The 21821-nt window shown below is 43.8% G+C and overlaps 1 protein-coding gene across 4 annotated transcripts in view; it reads left to right on the plus strand.

Moving 5' to 3' along the window:
- SPG11 (SPG11 vesicle trafficking associated, spatacsin) overlaps positions 1 to 21821 on the plus strand; it is a 126592-nt gene that overhangs the window by 96227 nt on the left and 8544 nt on the right. For all 4 annotated transcript variants that reach the window (XM_066276595.1, XM_066276596.1, XM_066276597.1 and 1 more), the window contains exons 28-33: positions 3480 to 3642; positions 5557 to 5771; positions 7221 to 7974; positions 17758 to 17897; positions 18773 to 18971; positions 19349 to 19486. In XM_066276595.1, the coding sequence (XP_066132692.1) occupies positions 3480 to 3642; positions 5557 to 5771; positions 7221 to 7974; positions 17758 to 17897; positions 18773 to 18971; positions 19349 to 19486 (1609 nt within the window). The remainder of the gene's footprint in view (positions 1 to 3479; positions 3643 to 5556; positions 5772 to 7220; positions 7975 to 17757; positions 17898 to 18772; positions 18972 to 19348; positions 19487 to 21821) is intronic.

Consider the following 21821-nt stretch of genomic DNA (forward strand, 5'->3'; position numbering starts at 1 on the left):
TGCAGAAAAGGCTTTCGATAAAATACAACACAATTTTATGTTTAAGACTCTCAACAAAATGGGTATAGAAGGAAAATATCTCAACATAATAAAGGCCATATATGATAAACCATCAGCCAACATCATATTAAATGGCGTAAAACTGAGGACTTTCCCCCTTAAATCAGGAACACGACAGGGGTGTACACTCTCTCCACTCTTATTTAACGTGGTGCTAGAAGTTCTGGCCAGAGCAATCAGACAAGACAAAGAAATAAAAGGCATCCATATCGGAAAAGAAGAAGTAAAGGTATCACTTTTTGCTGATGATATGATCCTATACATCGAAAACCCAAAGGACTCCACAAAAAGATTACTAGAAACAATAAACCAATACAGTAAGGTCGCAGGATACAAAATTAACATACAGAAGTCCATAGCCTTTCTATATGCCAACAATGAAATATTAGAAAATGAACTCAAAAAAATAATCCCCTTCACGATTGCAACAAAAAAAATAAAATACCTAGGAATAAACATAACAAAGAATGTAAAGGACCTATATAAAGAAAACTACAAGGCATTGCTAAGAGAAATAGAAAAAGACACAATGAGATGGAAAAATATTCCTTGTTCTTGGATAGGAAGAATAAATATAATTAAAATGGCCATATTACCCAAAGTAATATATAAATTTAATGCAATTCCCATCAAAATTCCTATGACATTTTTTAAAGAAATGGAACAAAAAATCATCAGATTTATATGGAACTATAAAAAACCCCGAATAGCCAAAGCAATCCTAAGGAAAAAGAATGAAGCTGGGGGCATTACAATACCTGACTTTAAACTATATTATAGGGCCACAATAATCAAAACTGCATGGTATTGGCAGAAAAATAGACATTCAGACCAATGGAACAGAATAGAAAGCCCAGAAATAAAACCACATATATATGGTCAAATAATCTTTGATAAAGGGGCCAACATCACAAAATGGAGAAAAGAAAGCCTCTTCAACAAATGGTGTTGGGAAAACTGGAAAGCCACATGCAAAAGAATGAAACTCGACTACAGCCTGTCCCCGTGTACTAAAATTAATTCAAAATGGATCAAAGACCTAAATATAAGATCTGAAACAATAAAGTACATAGAAGAAGACATAGGTACTAAACTCATGGATCTGGTTTTTTTTTTTTTTTTTTTTGTATTTTTCTGAAGCTAGAAACAGGGAGAGACAGTCAGACAGACTCCCGCATGCGCCCGACCGGTATCCACCCGGCACGCCCACCATGGGCGATGCTCTGCCCACCAGGGGGCAATGCTCTTCCCCTCCGGGGCGTCGCTCTGCAGCGACCAGAGCCACTCTAGCGCCTGAGGCAGAGGCCAAGGAGCCATCCCCAGCGCCCGGGACATCTTTGCTCCAATGGAGCCCCGGCTGCGGGAGGGGAAGAGAGAGACAGAGAGGAAGGAGGGGGTGGGGGTGGAGAAGCAAATGGGCGCCTCTCCTATGTGCCCTGGCCGGGAATCGAACCCGGGTCCCCCGCGTGCCAGGCCGACGCTCTACCGCTGAGCCAACCGGCCAGGGCCTGGATCTGGGTTTTAAAGAACATTTTATGAACTTGACTCCAATGGCAAGAGAAGTGAAGGCAAAGATAAATGAATGGGACTACATCAGAATTAAAAGTTTTTGCTCAGCAAGAGAAACTGATATCAAAATGAACAGACAGCCAACTAAATGGGAACTGATATTTTCAAACAACAGCTCAGATAAGGGCCTAATATCCAAAATTTACAAAGAACTCATAAAACTCAACAACAAACAAACAAACAATCCAATAAAAAAATGGGAAGAGGACATGAACAGACACTTCTCCCAGGAAGAAATACAAATGGCCAACAGATATATGAAAAGATGCTCAGCTTCATTAGTTATTAGAGAAATGCAAATCAAGACTACAATGAGATACCACCTCACCCCTGTTAGATTAGCTATTATCAACAAGACGGGTAATAACAAATGTTGGAGAGGCTGTGGAGAAAAAGGAACACTCATACACTGTTGGTGGGAATGTAAAGTAGTACAAGCACTATGGAGGAAAGTATGGTGGTTCCTCAAAAAACTGCAAATAGAACTACCTTATGACCCAGCAATCCCTCTACTGGGTATATACCCCAAAACCTCAGAATCATTGATACGTAAAGACACATGTAGCCCCATGTTCATAGCAGCACTGTTCACAGTGGCCAAGACATGGAAACAACCAAAAAGCCCTTCAATAGAAGACTGGATAAAGAAGATGTGGCACATATACACTATGGAATACTACTCAGCCATAAGAAATGATGACATTAGATCATTTATAGCAAAATGGTGGGATCTTGATAACATTATACGGAGTGAAATAAGTAAATCAGAAAAAAACAAGAACTACATGATTCCATACATTGGTGAAACATAAAAACGAGACTAAGAGACATGGACAAGAGTGTGGTGGGTACCAGGGGTGGGGGGAGGGAGGACGCAGGAGGGAGGGACGGAGAGATTTAGGGGGAGGGGGAGGGGCACAGAGAAAACTAGATAGAGGGTGACAGAGGACAATCTGACTCTGGGCGAGGGGTATGCAACATAATTTAATGAGAAGATAACCTAGACATGTTTTCTTTGAATATATGTACCCTGAATTATTAATGTCATCCCATTAACATTAATAAAAATTTATTAAAAAAAAAGAAGAAATGCATCTGGTTAATTTCACAGCAATTCACAGGGCTGTTTGGTTGTCAATAACTGGAGGTGTTTGCATCAGTTCACTCCAAAGTAGTCTTATGTCCCTTTCCAATCTTTGACTTTGACACACACAGTTCTCTACACCAAGATGTCCTACAAAGAGACAAACTACAGAGCTTCCAAGGAGGGCTTATTTTTGCCACTCTTCTGAGCCACACTACCAATTCCTGCTATAGAAAGGACCTGAAGAAGTATAACCCTTTGTGACAGGAAATGCTTTTTTTTTGAGACAGAGAAAGACAGATAGGAAGGAAGAGAAATGAGAAGCATCAGCCCATAGTTGCGTCACTTTAGTTGTTCATTGATTGCTTTTCATACATGCCTTGACTGGGAGGCTTCAAGTCAGCGATCTCTGGGGTCATGTCTGTGATCCCATGCTCAAGTTGGCGACCCCACACTCAAGCTGGCGACCTTAGGATTTCAAACCTGGTACCTCAACATCCTAAGTCAATGCTCTAGCCATTGCGCCACCACTGGTCAGGCTTTTTAAAAAAAATATTTTATTTATTGGTTTTAGAAAGAGAGAAAGGCATGGGGGAGGAGCAGGAACCATCAACTCATATTGCTCTTCATATGTGCCCTGACTGGGCAAGCCCAGGATTTTGGAAGGAGATGGCACCTTGGTTTTCTTACATATTCCCACATTTGGAACTTTGATTTGCTGTTCCTGTGTAACCACTTTCTCTGGCCCTCTTTTTTTATTTTATAGATTGAAACAGCAGCCAAAAAGGTCCATGCTGTCATCCCTGTCCCATGGCTAAAGGAGCAGGTGTGTTTTCTTTTGAAGCTTATGCTGCAGCAGTGTAGGACCCAGTATGAGCTGGGGAAGCTTTTACAGCTGTTTGTTGGAATAGAGCATCTCTTCTCTGATGGTAAGATGATCCTTACAGTCAAGTTACTGTTAAGAAGTTTGCTTTCTTACTCTTGAAAATATTTTAGAAGGGCATTTGGGAAATTAAAATGCATATGATATAACATTATATTTATAGTTCATAACAGGGTATGAAGAAGAGGTTATGAAACTTCAATCATGGTTAAAGCATTCAAAACATAGCACCACCGGATATGACATAAATATCGGAACTGTCTTCTCATTCTAAGCAATTGTCAAATAGCCACATTTACCCTTGGCTAGCCTCTATATTACCCTGTCACTGTCATTCTTTTCTCTGAACAGTAACCTTAACATATCGTCACTTCTCAGGGTCACAGACTTATTTCAGGAATATCTACTTTGTATTGAAGTTTTCAGATACAAATCGCACTCATTTTTTGCAGGTGTTTCCAGACACTGACATTGTCTAACCTTGCTACCTAGTGAATGAAACCATCATTGCCTTTATTCTCTTTTCTACTTGTTTGATAATTTCAAGTTTTTGTTGAATGATGATGTTATTCTTTTACACTATATTCTGACTTTATTCACTACTAGGGTTATTTTTATCACATTTGAACTCACATATGCTCAGATTTATACAGAACACAGAGAATGCTGGACTCAGTGCCATTATAGTAGGCTGTAGGGCTGATGACTGGAAGATAAAAGGGCTATTTCCTCAATGCAGGGCCTAGAAGGTAACTGTGTCTACCAAAGAGCAGTTCCTTTTAACATAATGGTGTCTTCATGATTTTTAGTAATTTTAATTTTTTTATAAATGAATATCCCATTTACAAAGGTTGTCTAGATTGCTAACATTTCTATAATGCTTTTATTCACATAATTAAGTTATTTTTATTTTTAAAGAGTATTTCTGTGTGTGTATATACCATGTATGTGCTTGGGAAAAAGAAATATGTTCTTTTTAAGCCTGTGTTTTATATGATGCCAGCAAAGAAACTTAGCCTGCTCATACTGGTGGTGGTTGTGCAGGATGCCTCACTGTCTCTGGAACTACCTGCATCAGAGCACAGCCCAGCGGGTGACTTTGGGAGCAGGTTCCTATAGAGTGCTTTTTATGCACATATAGGTTTCTCACAGACTGCTTGGGAGTGGGAACAAACCCCGCCACATAAGTTGTTGGCAGAGAATTCCTAATGTTACTAGTGATAAGAATTTCCCAGAGACATCAGGAAGAGCACAGCTAGTTCTCATAGGGTTAAGTGGATAGATATCTGGAGGAGCAAGAGATGCTCCGTGCTGAATACAGCTTTGGCTATTGGCCAGCTGCAGTGTCAGCTGACTGACAAGTTCTGTGTCTTCATCCACATGACACTGCATCAAATGAACACGTGAACAATCATGAAAACAAGTTTGTACAAGGTAGGAGATAAATCCAGAAAGAGATGAGACTAACGTGAATGAATGGTCAGATCTTCCCAAGAATGACTGAGTTGCTACTGCATAGTAGACCACCAACCTCTGCCTTGTATGTAAAGCCTGATGTGTAGGTTGAGGCCGTGTGCCACCCTCCAACAGTTCTTAAAATAGAGGAGCTGCTGGGGCAAACATACAGTGACGGAAAATGACTTGACTTTGGGTGATGGGCACACAACATAATCAACAGTTCAAATGCTATAGAGATGTTCACCTGAAACCTGTGTACTCTTATTGATCAGTGTCACTCCATTAAATTTAATTTTCTAAATAAAAATTTAAAAATACAGAGAAAGGTGCTGCCTATTGCGTCCTCTGTTTATTATCTAGAGTAGGAAAAGAGGTTTTTGTTTTTCTTAACCACAATATCATGTTAAATATGGATATTTCCTTCTTGATATTTAGTTACTCTTGAAATGCCATAGCGGCATTTTATTGGTGAAATGATTATATCCTCTTCTCTTTGATACAGGTCCCGATGTGAAGAAGCTGTGTGTCCTTAGCCAAATTTTGAAGGATACATCCATAGCCATTAATCATGTAATTTTTACCAGCTATAGCCTTGAGAATTTTCAGCATGAATGTAGATCTATTTTGGAAAAACTGGAGACAAACAGACAGTTTGCTCTGGCTAGGAGGGTAGCAGAATTAGCTGAGTTACCTGTGGACAACTTGGTTATTGAAGAGGTAACATAAGTCTTTTAAGTTATTTAAAATCTTAGCTTTTTGAACCAGCATTAAACAAAGAATCAAATGAGATATGTAGTTTATAGGAGATAAGGCTTTTTTACTTTGGCACACATTAGTTTCAGAAAATGGATGAGCCCGGGGTTCCTATTACTGAAGAATGTATACTTTAAATGTAAGGTTAGCTTATAGGCTATGCTACAACTATTTTCCTTTGAATAGAATTAAATATAAGGTGGCTTCTTCTTTTTTTTTTTTTTTTTTTCATTTTTCTGAAGCTGGAAACAGGGAGAGATAGTCAGACAGACTCCCGCATGCGCCCGACTGGGATCCACCCGGCACGCCCACCAGGAGCGATGCTCTGCCCACCAGGGGGCGATGCTCTGCCCATCCTGGGCGTCGCCATATTGCGACCAGAGCCACTCTAGCGCTTGAGGCAGAGGCCACAGAGCCATCCCCAGCACCCGGGCCATCTTTGCTTCAATGGAGCCTTGGCTGCGGGAGGGGAAGAGAGAGACAGAGAGGAAAGCGCGGCGGAGGGGTGGAGAAGCAAATGGGCGCTTCTCCTATGTGCCCTGGCTGGGAATTGAACCCGGGTCCTCCGCACGCTAGGCCGACGCTCTACCGCTGAGCCAACCGGCCAGGGCCAGGTGGCTTCTTCTTGAACCCCATTCAATTAGATAAATTTAGAATTGTATTCCATATCTTTTTTTTTTTTTTTTTCATTTTAGAGAGGAGAGGGAGAGAGAGAGAGAGAGAGAGAGAGAGAAGGGGGGGAGGAGCTGGAAGCATCAACTCCCATATGTGCCTTGACCAGGCAAGCCCAAGGTTTCGAACCGGCAACCTCAGCATTTCCAGGTCGACGCTTTATCCACTGCGCTACCACAGGTCAGGCTGTATTCCATATCTTAACTTTCCAGATAAAATACCCAGGAATGTCTGTAGCCATGTCCCATGTTCTCTGACTTGGTTTTAAAAAGTATGGTATAATTAGCCTGACCAGTAGTGGCACAGTGGATTGAGCGTCAACCTGGGATGCTGAGATCCCATGTTTGAAACTCCGAGGTTGCCAGCTTGAACACAGCCTCATCTGGCTTGAGCACAGGCTCACCAGCTTGAGTGCGGGGTCGCTAGCTTGAGTATGGGATCATAGACATGACCACGTGGTTGCTGGCTTGAGCCCAAAGGTTGCTAGCTTGAGCCCAAGGTTGCTGGCTTGAGCAAGGGGTCACTGGCTTGGCTAGAGCCCCCAACCCCATAAAGGCATATATGAGAGAAGCAATCAATGAACAACTAAGTAATGCAACTACAAGTTGTTGCTTCTCGTCTCTTTTCCTTCCTGTTTCTGTCTCTGTCTCTCTCTCTCTCTCTGTATAATTAGGGAACTGTAGCGTTTATGATACCTCTTTATCTAGGAAAAGCTAACATTCGCTTCATTAAATTTCACAGATAACACAGGAAATGCAGACCTTAAAACACATTGACCAGTGGTCCCTGAAGCAAGCAAGAATTGACTTCTGGAAAAAATGCCATGAAAATTTTAAGAAAAATTCTGTTTCAAGCAAAGCAGCATCTTCCTTTTTCTCAGCCCAGACCCTTGTGGTATGTGAGTTCCCTCCTGAGGAAGCACAGAACAGCACAGAGGAGCGCCATCTGCTGCTAACCCTGGCAGGGCACTGGCTTGCTCAGGAGGATCCGGTGCCAGTGGAGGAGCTGGAGGAGCTGGAGAAGCAGATCTGGCTCTGCCGGATCACACAGGACGTCCGCAGAGGAAACCAGCAGGAAACACAGCCCAGATTTTCTCAACAGATCTCAACCAGTGCTGAACTTTCCTTTGATAGCTTAGCCAGTGAGTTTTCATTCTCCAAATTGGCTGCTCTGAACACATCAAAATACTTAGAACTTAATGGCCTTCCATCCAAAGAGACTTGTGAGAATAGGCTAGATTGGAAGGAGCAGCAGTCACTAAACTGTTTAATTGGTCACCTATTGGATGATAGCTGTGTGCATGAAGCAAGTAGAGTATGCCGGTATTTTCGTTTCTATAACCAAGATGTTGCCTTGGTCTTGCACTGCAGAGCACTGGCTTCAGGGGAAGCTAGTGTGCAAGACCTACATCCAGAGATCCATGCTCTCCTACAAAGTGCTGGGCTGCTGGAAGAAGAAAAGGAACCTCGCACCCCACTAAGAAAAGCCCCAAGCAGTAAGTAAAGGAGATAAAACTGTCCTGAGTCCTAAATAGTGTGTCAACACTCTTTCCAGGAAGATTTATGTCCCTTTTTTTCTTTTTTTTTTTATCAAGTGAGAGTCAGGGAGGTGGAAAAACAGACTCCCACATGTGCCCCAGCCGGGATCCACCCAACAACTCCCTTCTGGGGCTGATGCTCTGTCCATCTGAGACTGCTGCTCCATTGCTCAGCAACTGAGCTATTTTAGCACCTGAGATGAGGCCATGGAGCCATCCTCAGTTTACTTATTCGAACCATGGCTTCGGGAGGAAGACAGAGAGAGAGAAAGAGAAAGAAAGAGAGAGAAATAAGGGGGAAGAGTGGGGAAGGAGAAGCAAATGTTCGCTTCTCCTGTGTGCCCTGACCAGGAACTGAACCCGGTATTTCCACACGCCAGGTCGACACTCTACCACTGAGCCAACCAGCCAGGGCCAGTTTGTGGGTTTTGATGAAACTTTTTTTTTCCTGCCTTTTAGGTTATTTGAACATTTTTAGTATTCCATTTTAGTTTATTGTGACTTTGACTATATATCTTTGCATAATTTTTAAAAATTGTTTATTTGGGGGATTACATTATACATTATTAATGTTTCAGTCTACTTAAGGTCAGTATTTTTTATTAAATTTATTGGGTGACATTGGTTAATAAGATCATATAGGCCTTGCTCAGATAGCTTGAATGGTTAGAACATCGTCCAGATGCAGAGGTTGCCAGTTTGATCCCTGGCCAAGACACATACAGGAACAGACTGTTATTTCTGTCTCTCTCTCCTTTCCTCTCCCTCTAAAGTTAACTTTTTAAAAATCATATATGTGCCTGTCCAGGCAGTGGCACAGTGGATAGAGCGTCAGACTGGGATGCGGAGGACCCAGGTTCGAGACCCCGAGGTCACCAGCTTGAGTGCGGGCTCATCTGGTTTGAGCAAAAGCTCACCAGCTTGGACCCAAGGTCACTGGCTAGAGCAAGGGGTTACTCGATCTGCTGAAGGCCCGCAGTCAAGGCACATATGAGAAAGCAATCAATGAATAACAACTAAGGTGTCGCAACGCGCAACGAAAAACTAATGATTGATGCTTCTCATCTCTCCATTCCTGTCTGTCTGTCCCTTTCTCTGACTCTCTCTCTGACTCTCTCTCTGTCTCTGTAAAAAAAAAAAAGAAAATCATATATGTTCTGATTCCTGTAATGGCTGCTTCCTGGAAGGCGCTGTCACATGGAACCTCTTAGACTCAATATTCAGAGTTCCAGGAAGGGAGTGTTTCAAGTTAGATAGACTTATACGTATACTGTTTCTTTGAACCCTTCAGCACTCAAGATCCAGCCATCATGACCTCAGTTTCAGACAGTTTTTCTTAGTCCTCATTTCACTGCTTTCGGGGATGCCTATTGTTGAAGCAGTAGAAGCTGGAGATGCAATCGTGCTGTTTTTAGGTGTGGTTCTTTGCATTACAGGCATTTGTGCTTGTTTGGGAGTATATGCAGGGAAGAGAAATGGAGAGGTGGGACTTGAAGGGCCTCCTGAATCAAACCTTGCCCTGAAAAAATTTGAGCTATTGAGGTTAAAATCTGAGCTTTGGTGTCTGAAAATTCCAAAGAAACAATAAATAGGGTAATTTTACATTTTTAGTTTTCCTATAAATGGAAATAAATCGATATATTTTAAGTGGAAAAAAATGTTTTTTACAACAAATAATACACTGAAAACTTCAGTCTATAATTTGTATTTGCTAATTGGAAAGAGAGTCAGAGAAGTAAGATGGCTGAAATTTGTATAAGTAATATTTAATAGTCTCAGAATTCTCAAAGCACATGGAACTGGAAGAAGGAAACCTGCCCAGAACCCTAGGAAGTTGCCACTATTCAAATGTAGTCACTGTCTCCTGCATGGTTGAGGGGTCTTTTCTCTATATTTTTATGTCTACGGCCATACCACCCTGAACGCGCCCGATCTCGTCTGATCTCTATATTTTTATTATATTTTTGTTCTGTTATCTCCCAAGTTAATATTGTACCTAGATACTAGATATTAAATATAGTCAGTCAAATCTTAAAACTTTTATTCCTTTGGGGGGAAAAATGGTTAAAAAATCTTTTCACTGTATCTAACATTGAAATGAAGAAAAGACAATGTAAAAAATACTCTGTATTGACATTAAAATAGAGAATAGAGTTTTAAAAAGGCTTTTATATTATTAACTGAGTAACACCTCCATAATGAGAAATACTATATTAAATATAAACCCATTATAAATATTTTTAAAAATCATATAGGTTTCAAATGTACATTTCTATGATACATCATCTGTATATTGCATTATGTGCCCACCACCCAAAGTCAGTCATCTACCATCACCATATATTTGGTTAAAGTCAGTATTTTACCACTTCAACTGGACTGCAGAAACTTGACCACATGTAGATTTTACTTCTCTCCCTTTACAGCCCTATAACAGGTTGTCTTATTATATCTATGTACATTGGAAACCCCATCAAAGAGTGCTATAAATTTTTGCTTTCAAGAACTATATATATATTGGACCCTGCATATATATATGGGATCCACCTGGCAGCCCCCATCTGGGGCTGATGTTCTTTCTAATCAACCAAGCTATTCTCAGCACCTGAGGCCAATGTTCGGACCAACCTAGCCACTGGCTGTGAGGGGAAGAGAGAGAGAAGGGATAGAGGGAGGAAGAGAGAAGCAGATGGTTGCTTCTCATATGTGCCCTGAATGGGAATCAAACCCGTGATGGACACATGCTGGGCTGACAGTTTATCCACTGAGCCAACCGGCCAGGGCCCAAAAAATATATTTTTAAAAACTCAAGGGGAAACTAATTTATTATATAAATTTATATATTATATAAATTTATTATATAAATTAGTAAATATTTATTATATTTACTAAGATATTTACAACTTTTGTTGCTCTTCCTTTACTCCTGATGTTTCAAGTTTCCTCCTGGTTTCTTTTTCCTTCTGTCTAGTAATTCTTTTAGAGTTGTCTGTTAGCAACAACTTCTCTTTGTTTTTCTTTTTTTAAGATTTATTCATTTGAGAGAAGAGAGAGAGAAAGAGAGAGAGAAGGGAGACACAAAGGGGGAGGAGCAGGAAGCATCAACTCCCATATGTGCCTTGACTGGGTAAGCCCAGGGTTTTGAACCTGCGACCTCAGCTTTCCAGGTCGGCACTTTATCCACTACTCCACCACAGGTCAGGCTCTTCATTTTTTTTCATCTAAGAAAGTACGTATCTAGCCCTGGCTGGTTGTCTCAGTGGTAGAGTGTCAGCCTGGTGTGTAGAAATCCTGGGTTCGATTCCCGGTCAGGGCACACAGGAGAAGCGATCTCCACCCCTCCCCCTTCTCTTTCTCTCTCCCACCTCTTCTCCTGCAGCATGGCTTGATTGGTTCAAGTACATTGGTCCTGGGTGCTGAGGATAGCTCCATGATGCTAAAAATAGCTCAGTTGTGAGTATGGCCCCAGATGGGCAGAGCATTGGCCCCATATGGGGGTTGTCGGGTGGTTCCTGGTCAGGGCACATGAGAAATCAGTCTATCTCCCCCTCTTCTCATTTGGGAAAGAAGAAGAAGAAAGAAAAACCAGCATGTATCTATTTCACCTTCATTCCTGAAGCATGGTTTTTGCTGGATATAAAGAATTTATTTTTTTTCAGCACTTAAAAATGTTGAACCACTTTCTTTTGACTTCCATGGTATCAGTGAATAATCTAGTTACTTATTTGAATTATTTTTCCCCCTAAAGATAATGCTTTTCTCTGTGGTTGCTTTCAAGATGGTTTTCTGACTTTAGTCTTCAGCAGTTAGATTATAGTGTGACTGGGAATGTACTTCTTACTGTTTATCCTATTTGGGGTTTACTGACCTTCTTGAACATGTAGGTTTATATGTTCTACCAAATTTAGGTTGTTTTCAGATATTTTTCAAATATTTTTCTCTCTTACATACTTTTACTTCTGTCCTTTTGGGACATGAATCTTGGAACTTTTGTTAATGTTCTCACAAGTCCCAGAGGCTTTGTTCAATTTTTTTTTCCAATCTTTTTTTCTCTCTGTTGTTCAGATAATTTCTGTTCATCTATCTTCAATTTCATTGTCTCTTTTCTCTGGCATTTTCATTCTGCTGTTGAATTTTTTCATTTCTGTGATTTTTAAATTTCAGTTATTCAGTTCTAAAATTTCCATTTTATTCTTCTTTACATCTTCTATATCTTTGCTGAGACGTTTTGTTTTTCTGTTTGTCTCAAGAGCATTCATAATTACTTTTTGAAACATTTATATAATAGATTTAAAGTCTTTATCAGAGTTTCAACATTTATGTCATGTTAGTGCTGAGTGTCATCTGTTGATTGTCTTTTCTCATGAGTTGAGATATCCTATATTTTTGTATGTTAAGTAATTTTGTTACATCTAAACATTTTGAATAATATAAGACTCTGAGTCTTATTTAAATCCCATGAAGAATGTTGATATTTCTTTTTTTTTATAATTTTTTTTTAATTTATTCATTTTTAGAGAGGAGAGAGAGGGGGAGAGAAACAGAGAGGGGGGGGGGGGAGCTGGAAGCATCAACTCCCATATGTGCCTTGACCAGGCAAGCCCAGGGTTTCGAACCGGCTACCTCAGCATTTCCAGGTCGACGCTTTATCCACTGCACCACCACAGGTCAGGCAGAATGTTGATATTTCTTTAGCAGGCTATTGACCTGGTTAGGTTTAGGCTATACGTTCTGACCCACTTCCTGTGACCTCAGTTCAGTTTTCAAGTCCTTTGTGGTATTATTCAGATCCACCTGAGGTCAGTTTGTGACCTGGCTAGTGGTTTATCTGCTAATTCAGTTCTCAAAATCTTTGATATGCTGGTTAGGATCAAATTCACACACACAAAGCCCAAGAGTGAACCCTAGCATTTATAAACACCTTTGTGTTGCTTTCCTGAATCTCTCCCCCAAGTACTTTCTGGTTTCCTGAGGCTTCCCTTTTCAGTCCTCTGGCCAAAAGCTGCAGGATTAGTTCCCCCACTCTGTCCCCTTCTGTTATGCACTTCCCTGACTTTGCCTGCAGCCAGGGCCAATTTACAGGAGGCTAATGCAAAAAGGAACAGGGGTTCACTCCACACTCTTGGGACCAGAGCTCCTCTGATCCAAAAAGAAGGTTCCTCTCAGAGTTTTGGCTCTTGTCAGCTGCTGCTTCAGCCTCTACCACCAACGCCAAGGGGTTAAGAGCTGGGATTAAAGAGAATGAGCATTAGGAGTTCCTGTCCCCGCTCTTTGAGCCCATACTAGAGGGCTTCTCCTGGGGACAGGCTCTCTCTGTGAGCCTCAGTGCAGGCTCCGGGTTGTACGTGGCACTGCTATCAGGCTGAAGGTTACTAGAGGGCAGTGGTGGGCTTCAAATAATTTAACAACCGATTCTCTGCCCTAATGACCATTTTAAGTATAAAAAAGGATACACTGAAAGGTAGTTTATTATTTTGTGCATTTAATAGTTACATAAGAACAATAAAAGAGGTACACAAAACTAGATTATCAGAAAGGGTTTTAAAATAACAATAAAAAATATTAAATAATACCTGATAAAAAACAATAAAACTGGGGCCCTGGCCGGTTGGCTCAGCGGTAGAGCGTCGGCCTAGCGTGCAGAGGACCCGGGTTCAATTCCCGGCCAGGGCACACAGGAGAAGCGCCCATTTGCTTCTCCACCCTTCCGCTGCGCCTTCCTCTCTGTCTCTCTCTTCCCCTCCCGCAGCCAAGGCTCCATTGGAGCAAAGATGGCCCGGGCGCTGGGGATGGCTCTGTGGCCTCTGCCTCAGGCGCTAGAGTGGCTCTGGTCGCAACATGGCGACGCCCCGGATGGGCAGAGCATCGCCCCCTGGTGGGCAGAGCGTTGCCCCATGGTGGGCGTGCCAGGCGGATCCCGGTCGGGCGCATGCGGAGTCTGTCTGACTGTCTCTCCCTGTTTCCAGCTTCAGAAAAATGCAAAAAAAAACCCAACAATAAAACTGCTATTTAAGATATTTCCATATTGCCTTTTTTTTTTTTCTTTAGCGAGAGGGATAGAAGGACAGATAGAGACAGAGAGGCAGAGAGATGAGAAGCATCAATTCTTCGTTGCAGCACCTTAGTTCATTGACTGCTTTCTCATATATATGCCTTGACCAGGGGGCTACAGCAGAGCAGTGACCCATGCTCAAGGCAGTGACCCTGCACTCAAGCTGGTGAGCCCGTGCTCAAGCCAGAGACCTCAGTGTTTCAAACCTGGGTCTCCTGTGTCCCAGTCCAACACTCTACCCACTGTGCGACCATCTGGGTCAGACTCGATATTGCTTCTTGATTGGTGTCCTCACTTGCAATTTTTTCAGCTGTGGATGGAATGAACATTACTACGGCTCTTATAGTACGCTCTTGTGCAGATGGATGTTAAAAAAGAGTAAGGAATATAAATTTGTGATTTCTAGCTGCTCACCTTAGAGAGAACCCTAATTACAAGAGCCATTTTAACAACCAGTTTGCTGAACTCAACAAAAAATTAGGTATCAGTTCTGCTTAACTCATGTGAACCAGCTGAATCCCACCACTGCTAGAGGGGAAGAAAATGATTCTTCTGGTCATCTTCAATCCACCTGCTACTGTTTTCATTTCAGAGTCCTCATACAGTGCTGCATGCAGCGTGTCGGTTTTATGTTGAGTTCAGCGGGAGAGAGGGTGGAATGAGCTTATTCCCCCTCACCTAGAACTGGAACCCCAATGCAGGATTTTTTTTCTTTTTTCTTTTTTGTATTTTTCTGAAGCTGGAAATGGGGAGGCAGTCAGACAGACTCCCGCATGCGCCTGACCGGGATCCACCCGGCATGCTCACCAGGGGGCAATGCTCTGCCCATCCAGGGCATCACTCTGTTGCAACCAGGGCCATTCTAGTGCCTGAGGCAGAGGCCACAGTGCCATCCTCAGTGCCCGGGCCATCTTTGCTCCAATGGAGCCTCGGCTGCGGGAGGGAAAGAGAGACAGAGAGGAAGGAGAGGGGGGGGGGGTGGAGAAGCAGATGGGCGCTTCTCCTGTGTGCCCTGGCTGGGAATCGAACCCGGGACTCCTGCATGCCAGGCCGACGCTCTACCACTGAGCCAACCGGCTAGGGCTCCAATGCAGGATTTTAAGTAGGAGAATAACGTGGTCTGTGTTGCTTTTTACTTTTGTCTTAAAAGTGTATTTTTGCCTGACCTGTGGTGGCGCAGTGGGTAAAGTGTCGACCTGGAAATGTTGAGGTCGCCGGTTCGAAACCCTGGGCTTGCCTGGTCAAGGCACATATGGGAGTTGATGCTTCCAGCTCCTCCCCTGTTCTCTCTCTCTCTCTCTCTCTCCTCTCTCTCTCTCTCTCTCTCTCCCCCTCCCTCTCCTCTCTAAAATGAATAAATAAAAAATTTAGGGAAAAAAAGTGTACTTTTAATGTATAATATCTTAAATACAAAAGTATTACACACTTGCCTGACCAGGTAGTGGCTCAGTGGATAAAGCATAAGACTGGGATGCAGGGGGCCCAGGTTCGAAACCCCGAGGTCACCAGCTTGAGCGTGGGCTCATCCAGCTTGCAAAGGGGTTGCTGTCTTGAGCGTAGGATCATAGACATGACCCCAAGGTCACTGGCTTGAGCAAAGGCTACTCTACTGTAGCCCCCTGTCAAGGCACATATGAGAAAGCAATCAATGAACAACTAAGGTGCCTCAACAAAGAATTGAGGCTTCTCATCTCTTATCTTCCTGTCTGTCCCTGTCTGTCCCTCTCTCTCTCTCTGTCACAGAGAAAAAAATAGTACACACTTAGTGTAACAAAGAACACAGTACAGAAGTATGTAAAATAAAAATAAAGTCATTTACCCATTCAACACCACCCCCACCAAATTCCCTGAAATAACATCTTTTACTTGCTTGGCATGTGTGTTTTTTGTACATGTGGGCTCATGCATACACACACACAGTTTATTTTTTACCAAAATGAAATTACATTCTACACTTTTTCTGTCAGTTCACTTTTTTTTTTTTTTTCATTTTTAGAGGAGAGAAAGAGAGGAAGAAAGAGAGAGGAAAAAAGTAGGGAGGGCAGGAAGCATCAACTCCCACATGTGCCTTGACCAGCAAGCCCGGGGTTTCAAACCAGCGACCTCAGCATTTCCAGGTCCATGCTTCATCCACTGCTCCACCACAGGCCAGGCCCAGTTCACGTTTTCTCTGTATCTTTCCAATTTTAGTATATGTGCTGCCAAAGTGAGCTGACCTCATTCTTTTTAAGAGCTTCAAAATATTCTATATGGATATACTAATATTTAACAAAGCTTTATTGATACAGATTTAAGTTTTTCAGGTTTTTATTGTGCTATTAGAAAGTGTTATGTAAATATTCTTCCTTTTTCCTCTAATAGAAACACTTGATACACTTGATGAAAGTAAGAAATTTTCTGGCCCTGGCTGGTTGGCTCAGCAGTAGTGTGTCGACCCGGCATGTGGAAGCCCTGGGTTCAATTCCCAGTCAGGCACACAGGAAAGATGACCATCTACTTCCCCCCTCCTCTCCCTCCCCACTCCCTTTTTTTTCTCTCCCTCTTTCTCTCTCTCTTTTCGCCTCCTGCAGCCATGGCTCGACTTGAGGGTATTGGCCCCAGGTGCTGAGGATGGCTCCCTGGAGCCTCTGCCTCAGGTGCTAAAAATAGCTTGGTCAGAGAGTCCCCAGATGGGGGTTGTGGGCTGGTGGATCCCAGTTGGGGTGCCTGCGGGAGAAGAGGGGAAGAAAGTTTTCTTCTATTTCAGCCTAAGAGCTTTTTTTTTGTGTGTGTATTTTTCTGAAGCTGGAAATGGGGAGGCAGTCAGACAAACTCCAGCATGTGCCCAACCGGGATCCACCCGACACGCCCACCAGGGGGTGTCGCTCTGTCACAACCAGAGCCATTTTAACGCCTGAGGCAGAGGCCAAGGAGCCATCCCCAGCACCCGGGCCATCTTTTGCTCCAATGGAGCCTCGGCTGTGGGAGAGGAAGAGAGAGACAGAGAGGAAGGAGGGTGGGAGTGGAGAAGCAAATGGGCGCTTCTCCTGTGTGCCCTGGCCGGGAATCGAACCTGGGACTTCTGCACGCCAGGCCAACGCTCTACCACTGAGCCAACGGGGCCAGGGCCTTTTTTTTTTTTAAAGCAGGAATGGATTTTTATTTTACTATTCCCTTGTGGCATTTATTCAGATGATCCTTGTTTTATTGTGATTTGCATTTTACAAAGATCCTGCTGTGTGGGGAAGATTGGCCTGGGGCAAGGGGTGGCTGGCAGCAGGAGATAGTGGTAGCCTCTTAGATGCGGGGTGAGGAAGGCTGCAACTAGGGGAGTGAGTTGAGAGATGTTTCTGATATACAGTCAGCTAGAACTGGTGATTTATTTGATATAAGGGGAAATTAGGAGGAGGGGTTGTGAAAGAGAGTCTAACAGTCAGCTTGGGGGGTGCTCTCTAGTGTTCATTAGGTGGCTTTGAGTCTTTTGTAGCCTATGAGGCCTTTGAAGTATTTCAGCCTGGGATTTCCAGGAAAGAAGGCAATGAAAGAAGTTTAAGTGGGAACAGGCCCTGTCAGAGGTGGTCCCAGACCCAAAGGGATTTATGGGGGTGCAGTGCAGGAAGCTGTGGCAGAGAGGTGAAGTCATAGTGGGCTGGACAGAGGCTTTAACTTGCCAGTTTAACAACCCCCCCTGCATCTGCATTTGCTTCCAGCTTCCAGTTTGGATAGTCAGTCATTTGTGATGCTCCCCCCCAGTGATGAAGTGGTGACTAACCTGGAAACGCTGACAAGCAGATGCCTCCATGGGAAGAACTACTGCCGGCGGGTCCTCTGTCTGTATGAGCTTTCCAAGGTGGTGCCAAAGGGTGGGGCTTCCACAGGAGGGAGGGACGGGGGAGGCTGGGCGTAGAATTTGGACATTGCCAAGCCAGCCCATGATGATCATGACCTGGGAGGAGAGCTCTGATCGCGATCCCTTGGGAATAGCGGGGAGGATGCCGGACCACGGACCACGTGCCTCGTGCCTCATGCCTCGGCGACTTGAGTCCCGGCTGCAGCTTAGCCAGCCAGAAGTCAGGGCAAGACGTTCCACTTCTCCAGGCCCCTCGTTCTTGATCTATAAATGATTTGACCATTCTCACCCGCGTATCCCAGATTTTCTTCAGGATTGTTTGGAGCTTTCCATATGAGGGAGAGCCCAAAATAAGTTTTAAAATAAAATGAAATGGCATGTGATGACCCTCAGGACAGGAGCCAGAGTAGTAAGAATTGTTTGTGGCTTTGTGCCGATTGAAAGAGAGAAGCAAACTCTTAAGTGAAGTGGAAGAGAAAATGTCCGAGAGAAATAAACACTAAAGCCCTCTTCTGCCCCTCTGCTTACCCTCTTGGGTAAGGCTCAGAGACTTTTGGAAACTGAGGATTTTGCTGCTGCCGTGGGAACAACATGGAAGTGGCTCCTGCCTTTTATTTAACTTTCTCATGTTTCATAACATTTGAAAGCTCAGTATTCAGCATGAGATCAGTCACCTGATGTGTTCTGAAGACAAGCTTTCTCCTCCTGGGGTTCGGCTCATTGGTGAAGTGATAGAAAGGGCTAGAGCCAGTGCTTGCTTCTTTTTCTAAGGTTCTGCTTGGGGTGAGCAGTGGAGTCTGTCCATATCAGAATTCAGAAAGGGCTCTTGTTCTTGGCTTCTAACAACAGTTCTGATTGATTTTGCCTTCTCTCAGGAGTTGGGCTGTTCCTACACAGATGTGGCCGCTCGGGATGGGGAGGCCGTGCTCCGAGCAATCCTGGCCTCTCAGCAGCCTGACCGATGCAAGCGAGCCCAAGCCTTCATCAGCACCCAGGGCCTCGAGCCAGACAGGGTGGCTGAACTTGTGGCCGAAGAGGTGATCCGGGAGCTGCTGTTCCTGTCCGAGGGAGCAGGTGTGCTGCCCTGCAGGCCTCCCGCCCTCCAGACCTCTTTACTAGTACCCTGTGTTAAGGACTGGATGTTCTGTTCACATACATCCTGCATGCTGCCCTCTTAAGTTACTAGATCGCACTTGTAAGGGAATACATTGCTTTTATTTTGTTGTTGTTGCTTATTGTTTTATGATTATGCTTAGTGTAGCTGTGCCTTTCTCTGAGCTAATGAACGCCTGCTGCTCTGTGAGATGACCTCTAGGCCAGTAAGGGAGCTGCACTGGGAACTCCTTCAGCATTATTTCCTGGTGCCCATGCCTGGGCACATGGGGGCTCTTACCTTCCTCCCAGCTCTCTCAAGGTAAAGCCAGCACCTTTCTCCACATCTGTCTGTGCAGGGCATAAGCAGATGGTCACCCCAGCAGAAGAAAGCCAGACGTTTCTTCAGCTGACCGCTTTGTGTCCAGACCGCACCTTGGTAGGCATGAAGTTGTTGGAGAAGGTTTCCTCCGTCCCCCCCGGGGAGCTGTCCTGCAGTAAGTTCTTGGCCACGTTCTTACGTGTGTTGGGCGCAAGCAGAAGTCTTCCAGAGTTAGTCTTCCCAAAACTCAGGGCTCCTATCCCTATCTGCCTCCAGCATAGTTTGTAAGATCTTGATAGAAAACCGTAAGTTAATTAAAGAAAGTTTGGGAAATATGTGTGGAAAAGCAGCCCAAAATTTAAAATCACACAAAAAGATAACCTTTTAACATTTGGCATATTTATCTTATTTTACTCTTAAATTATCTTGCAAAGTAGATATTGTCCTCATTTTAGAAGGAAACTGAAGCTTAGAAGAGTTAATAAATTTAACTATTAAATGGCAGAACTAATATTTGAATCCAGTCTGTGTGATTTAAAAGCCTCTCACTTTACATAATGTTCTTTATAGGCATTTAGTAGAATATGGCCCTCTGATCTTCTTCCATGAAAATCTATAGGTTTTTATTTTTCAAAAATGGCATTACACTCTGCATACTGTTTATATTACTTTATGACTTTGCTGTCATTAACATTTTTCCATGACTTTGAATATTCTCCTGTATCATTTTCCTTTTGGGGGTGGGGGAAGGGAGAGAGATGAGAAGCATCAGCTCATAGTTGTGTCACTCTAGTGGTTCATTGATTGCTTCTCATACGTGCCTTGATGGGGGTGGGGGAGCTCAAACTGAGCCAGTGACCCCTTGCTGAAGCCAGTGAACCTGAGACCATGTTGATGATCATGCGTTCAAGCTGGCAATCCTGTGCCCAAGGTGGCGACCTCGGGGTTTTGAACCTGGGACCTCAGTATTCCAATTCAGTGCTCTACCCATTGTGCCACCACTGGTCAGGCTCTCATCTTATTTTTAATGGTTACACATCATTTCTTTTATATGTAATTTAAAATTGTATTTTCTATTATGGGAACCTTTAGGTTGTTTCCAATTTTCTGGGTTCTTTTTTTTAAATATTGATTTTATTAATTTTAGAGCAAGTGAGAGAGAGACAGGAACATCAATCTGTTCCTGTATGTGTCCTGAGCGTGATTGACCAGGCAACCTCTGTGCTTTGGGATGATGCCCGAACTAACCAAGCTATCTGGCCTTTTCTGCTGTTTTCTTTTTCTTTTTTTGTATTTTTCTGAAGTTGGAAACGGGAAGGCAGTCAGACAGACTTCCGCATGTGCCCTACTGGGATCCACGCGGCATGCCCACCAGGGGGCGATGCTCTGCCCATCTGGGGCGTCACTCTGCTGCAACCAGGGCCATTCTAGCACCTGAGGCAGAGGCCATGGAGCCATACTCAGCACCCAGGCCAACTTTGCTCCAATGGAGCCTTGGCTGCGGAAGGGGAAGAGAGAGACAGAGAGGAAGGAGAGGGGGAAGGGTGGAGAAGCAGATGGGCACTTCTCCTGTGTGCCCTGGCTGGGAATCGAACCCGGGACTCCTGCACGCCAGGCCAACGCTCTACCACTGAGCCAACCAGCCAGGGCCAAATTTTAGATGTTTTTTAAGTGAGAGGAGGGCAGATAGAAAGACAGACTCCTGCATTTGCCCCAACCAGGATCAGATCCACCTTGCAACCCCCATCTGGGGAAAAAGCTTGAATAAACCAAACTATCCTCAATACCTGAGGCCGATTTTGGACCAGTTGAGCCACTGACTGCAAGAGGGGAAGAAAGAGAGAGAAGGGGAGAGGGAGGGGAAGAGAGAGACAGAGAGGAAAGAGAGGGGGAGGGGTGGAGAAGCAGATGGGCACTTCTCCTGTGTGTCCTGGCTGGGAATCAAACCCAGGACTCCTGCATGCCAGGCTGATGCTCTACCACTGAGCCAACCGGCCAGGGCTTCTGCTGTTTTAAAACATTGACAAGGCTGACCAGGTGATGGCACAGTGGATAGAATATCAGACTGGGCCACAGAGGACCCGGGTTTGAAACCCAGGGTCACCAATTTGAGCACAGGCTCACCAGCGTCAGTGCAGGGTTGCCGGCTTGAGCATGGGATTATAGACTTAACCCCATGGTCGCTGGCTTTAGTCCATGGTTGCTAGCTTGAGCAAGGGGTCACTTGCTCTGTTGTAGCCCCCCCCCCCCCCCGTCAAGGCACATATGAGAAAACAATCAATGAACAACGAAGGTGCCACAGTGAAGAATTGATGCTTCTCATCTCTCTCCCTTGCTGCCTTTCTGTCCCTCTCTCTGTCTCTCTTGCTAAAAAAAAACAACAAACAAAAAACCAAACACTGGCAAACATCCTTATAGGAAAATCTATGTGCACATCTATGATTATTTCCCTATAATAAACTCCTGATTCAAGAGTGTGACAATTTTTAGAGCTTTATACATATATTATC

This window comes from Saccopteryx bilineata, chromosome 4, assembly GCF_036850765.1.
Source record: "Saccopteryx bilineata isolate mSacBil1 chromosome 4, mSacBil1_pri_phased_curated, whole genome shotgun sequence".
In the NCBI taxonomy this organism is placed as follows: Eukaryota; Metazoa; Chordata; class Mammalia; order Chiroptera; family Emballonuridae; genus Saccopteryx; species Saccopteryx bilineata.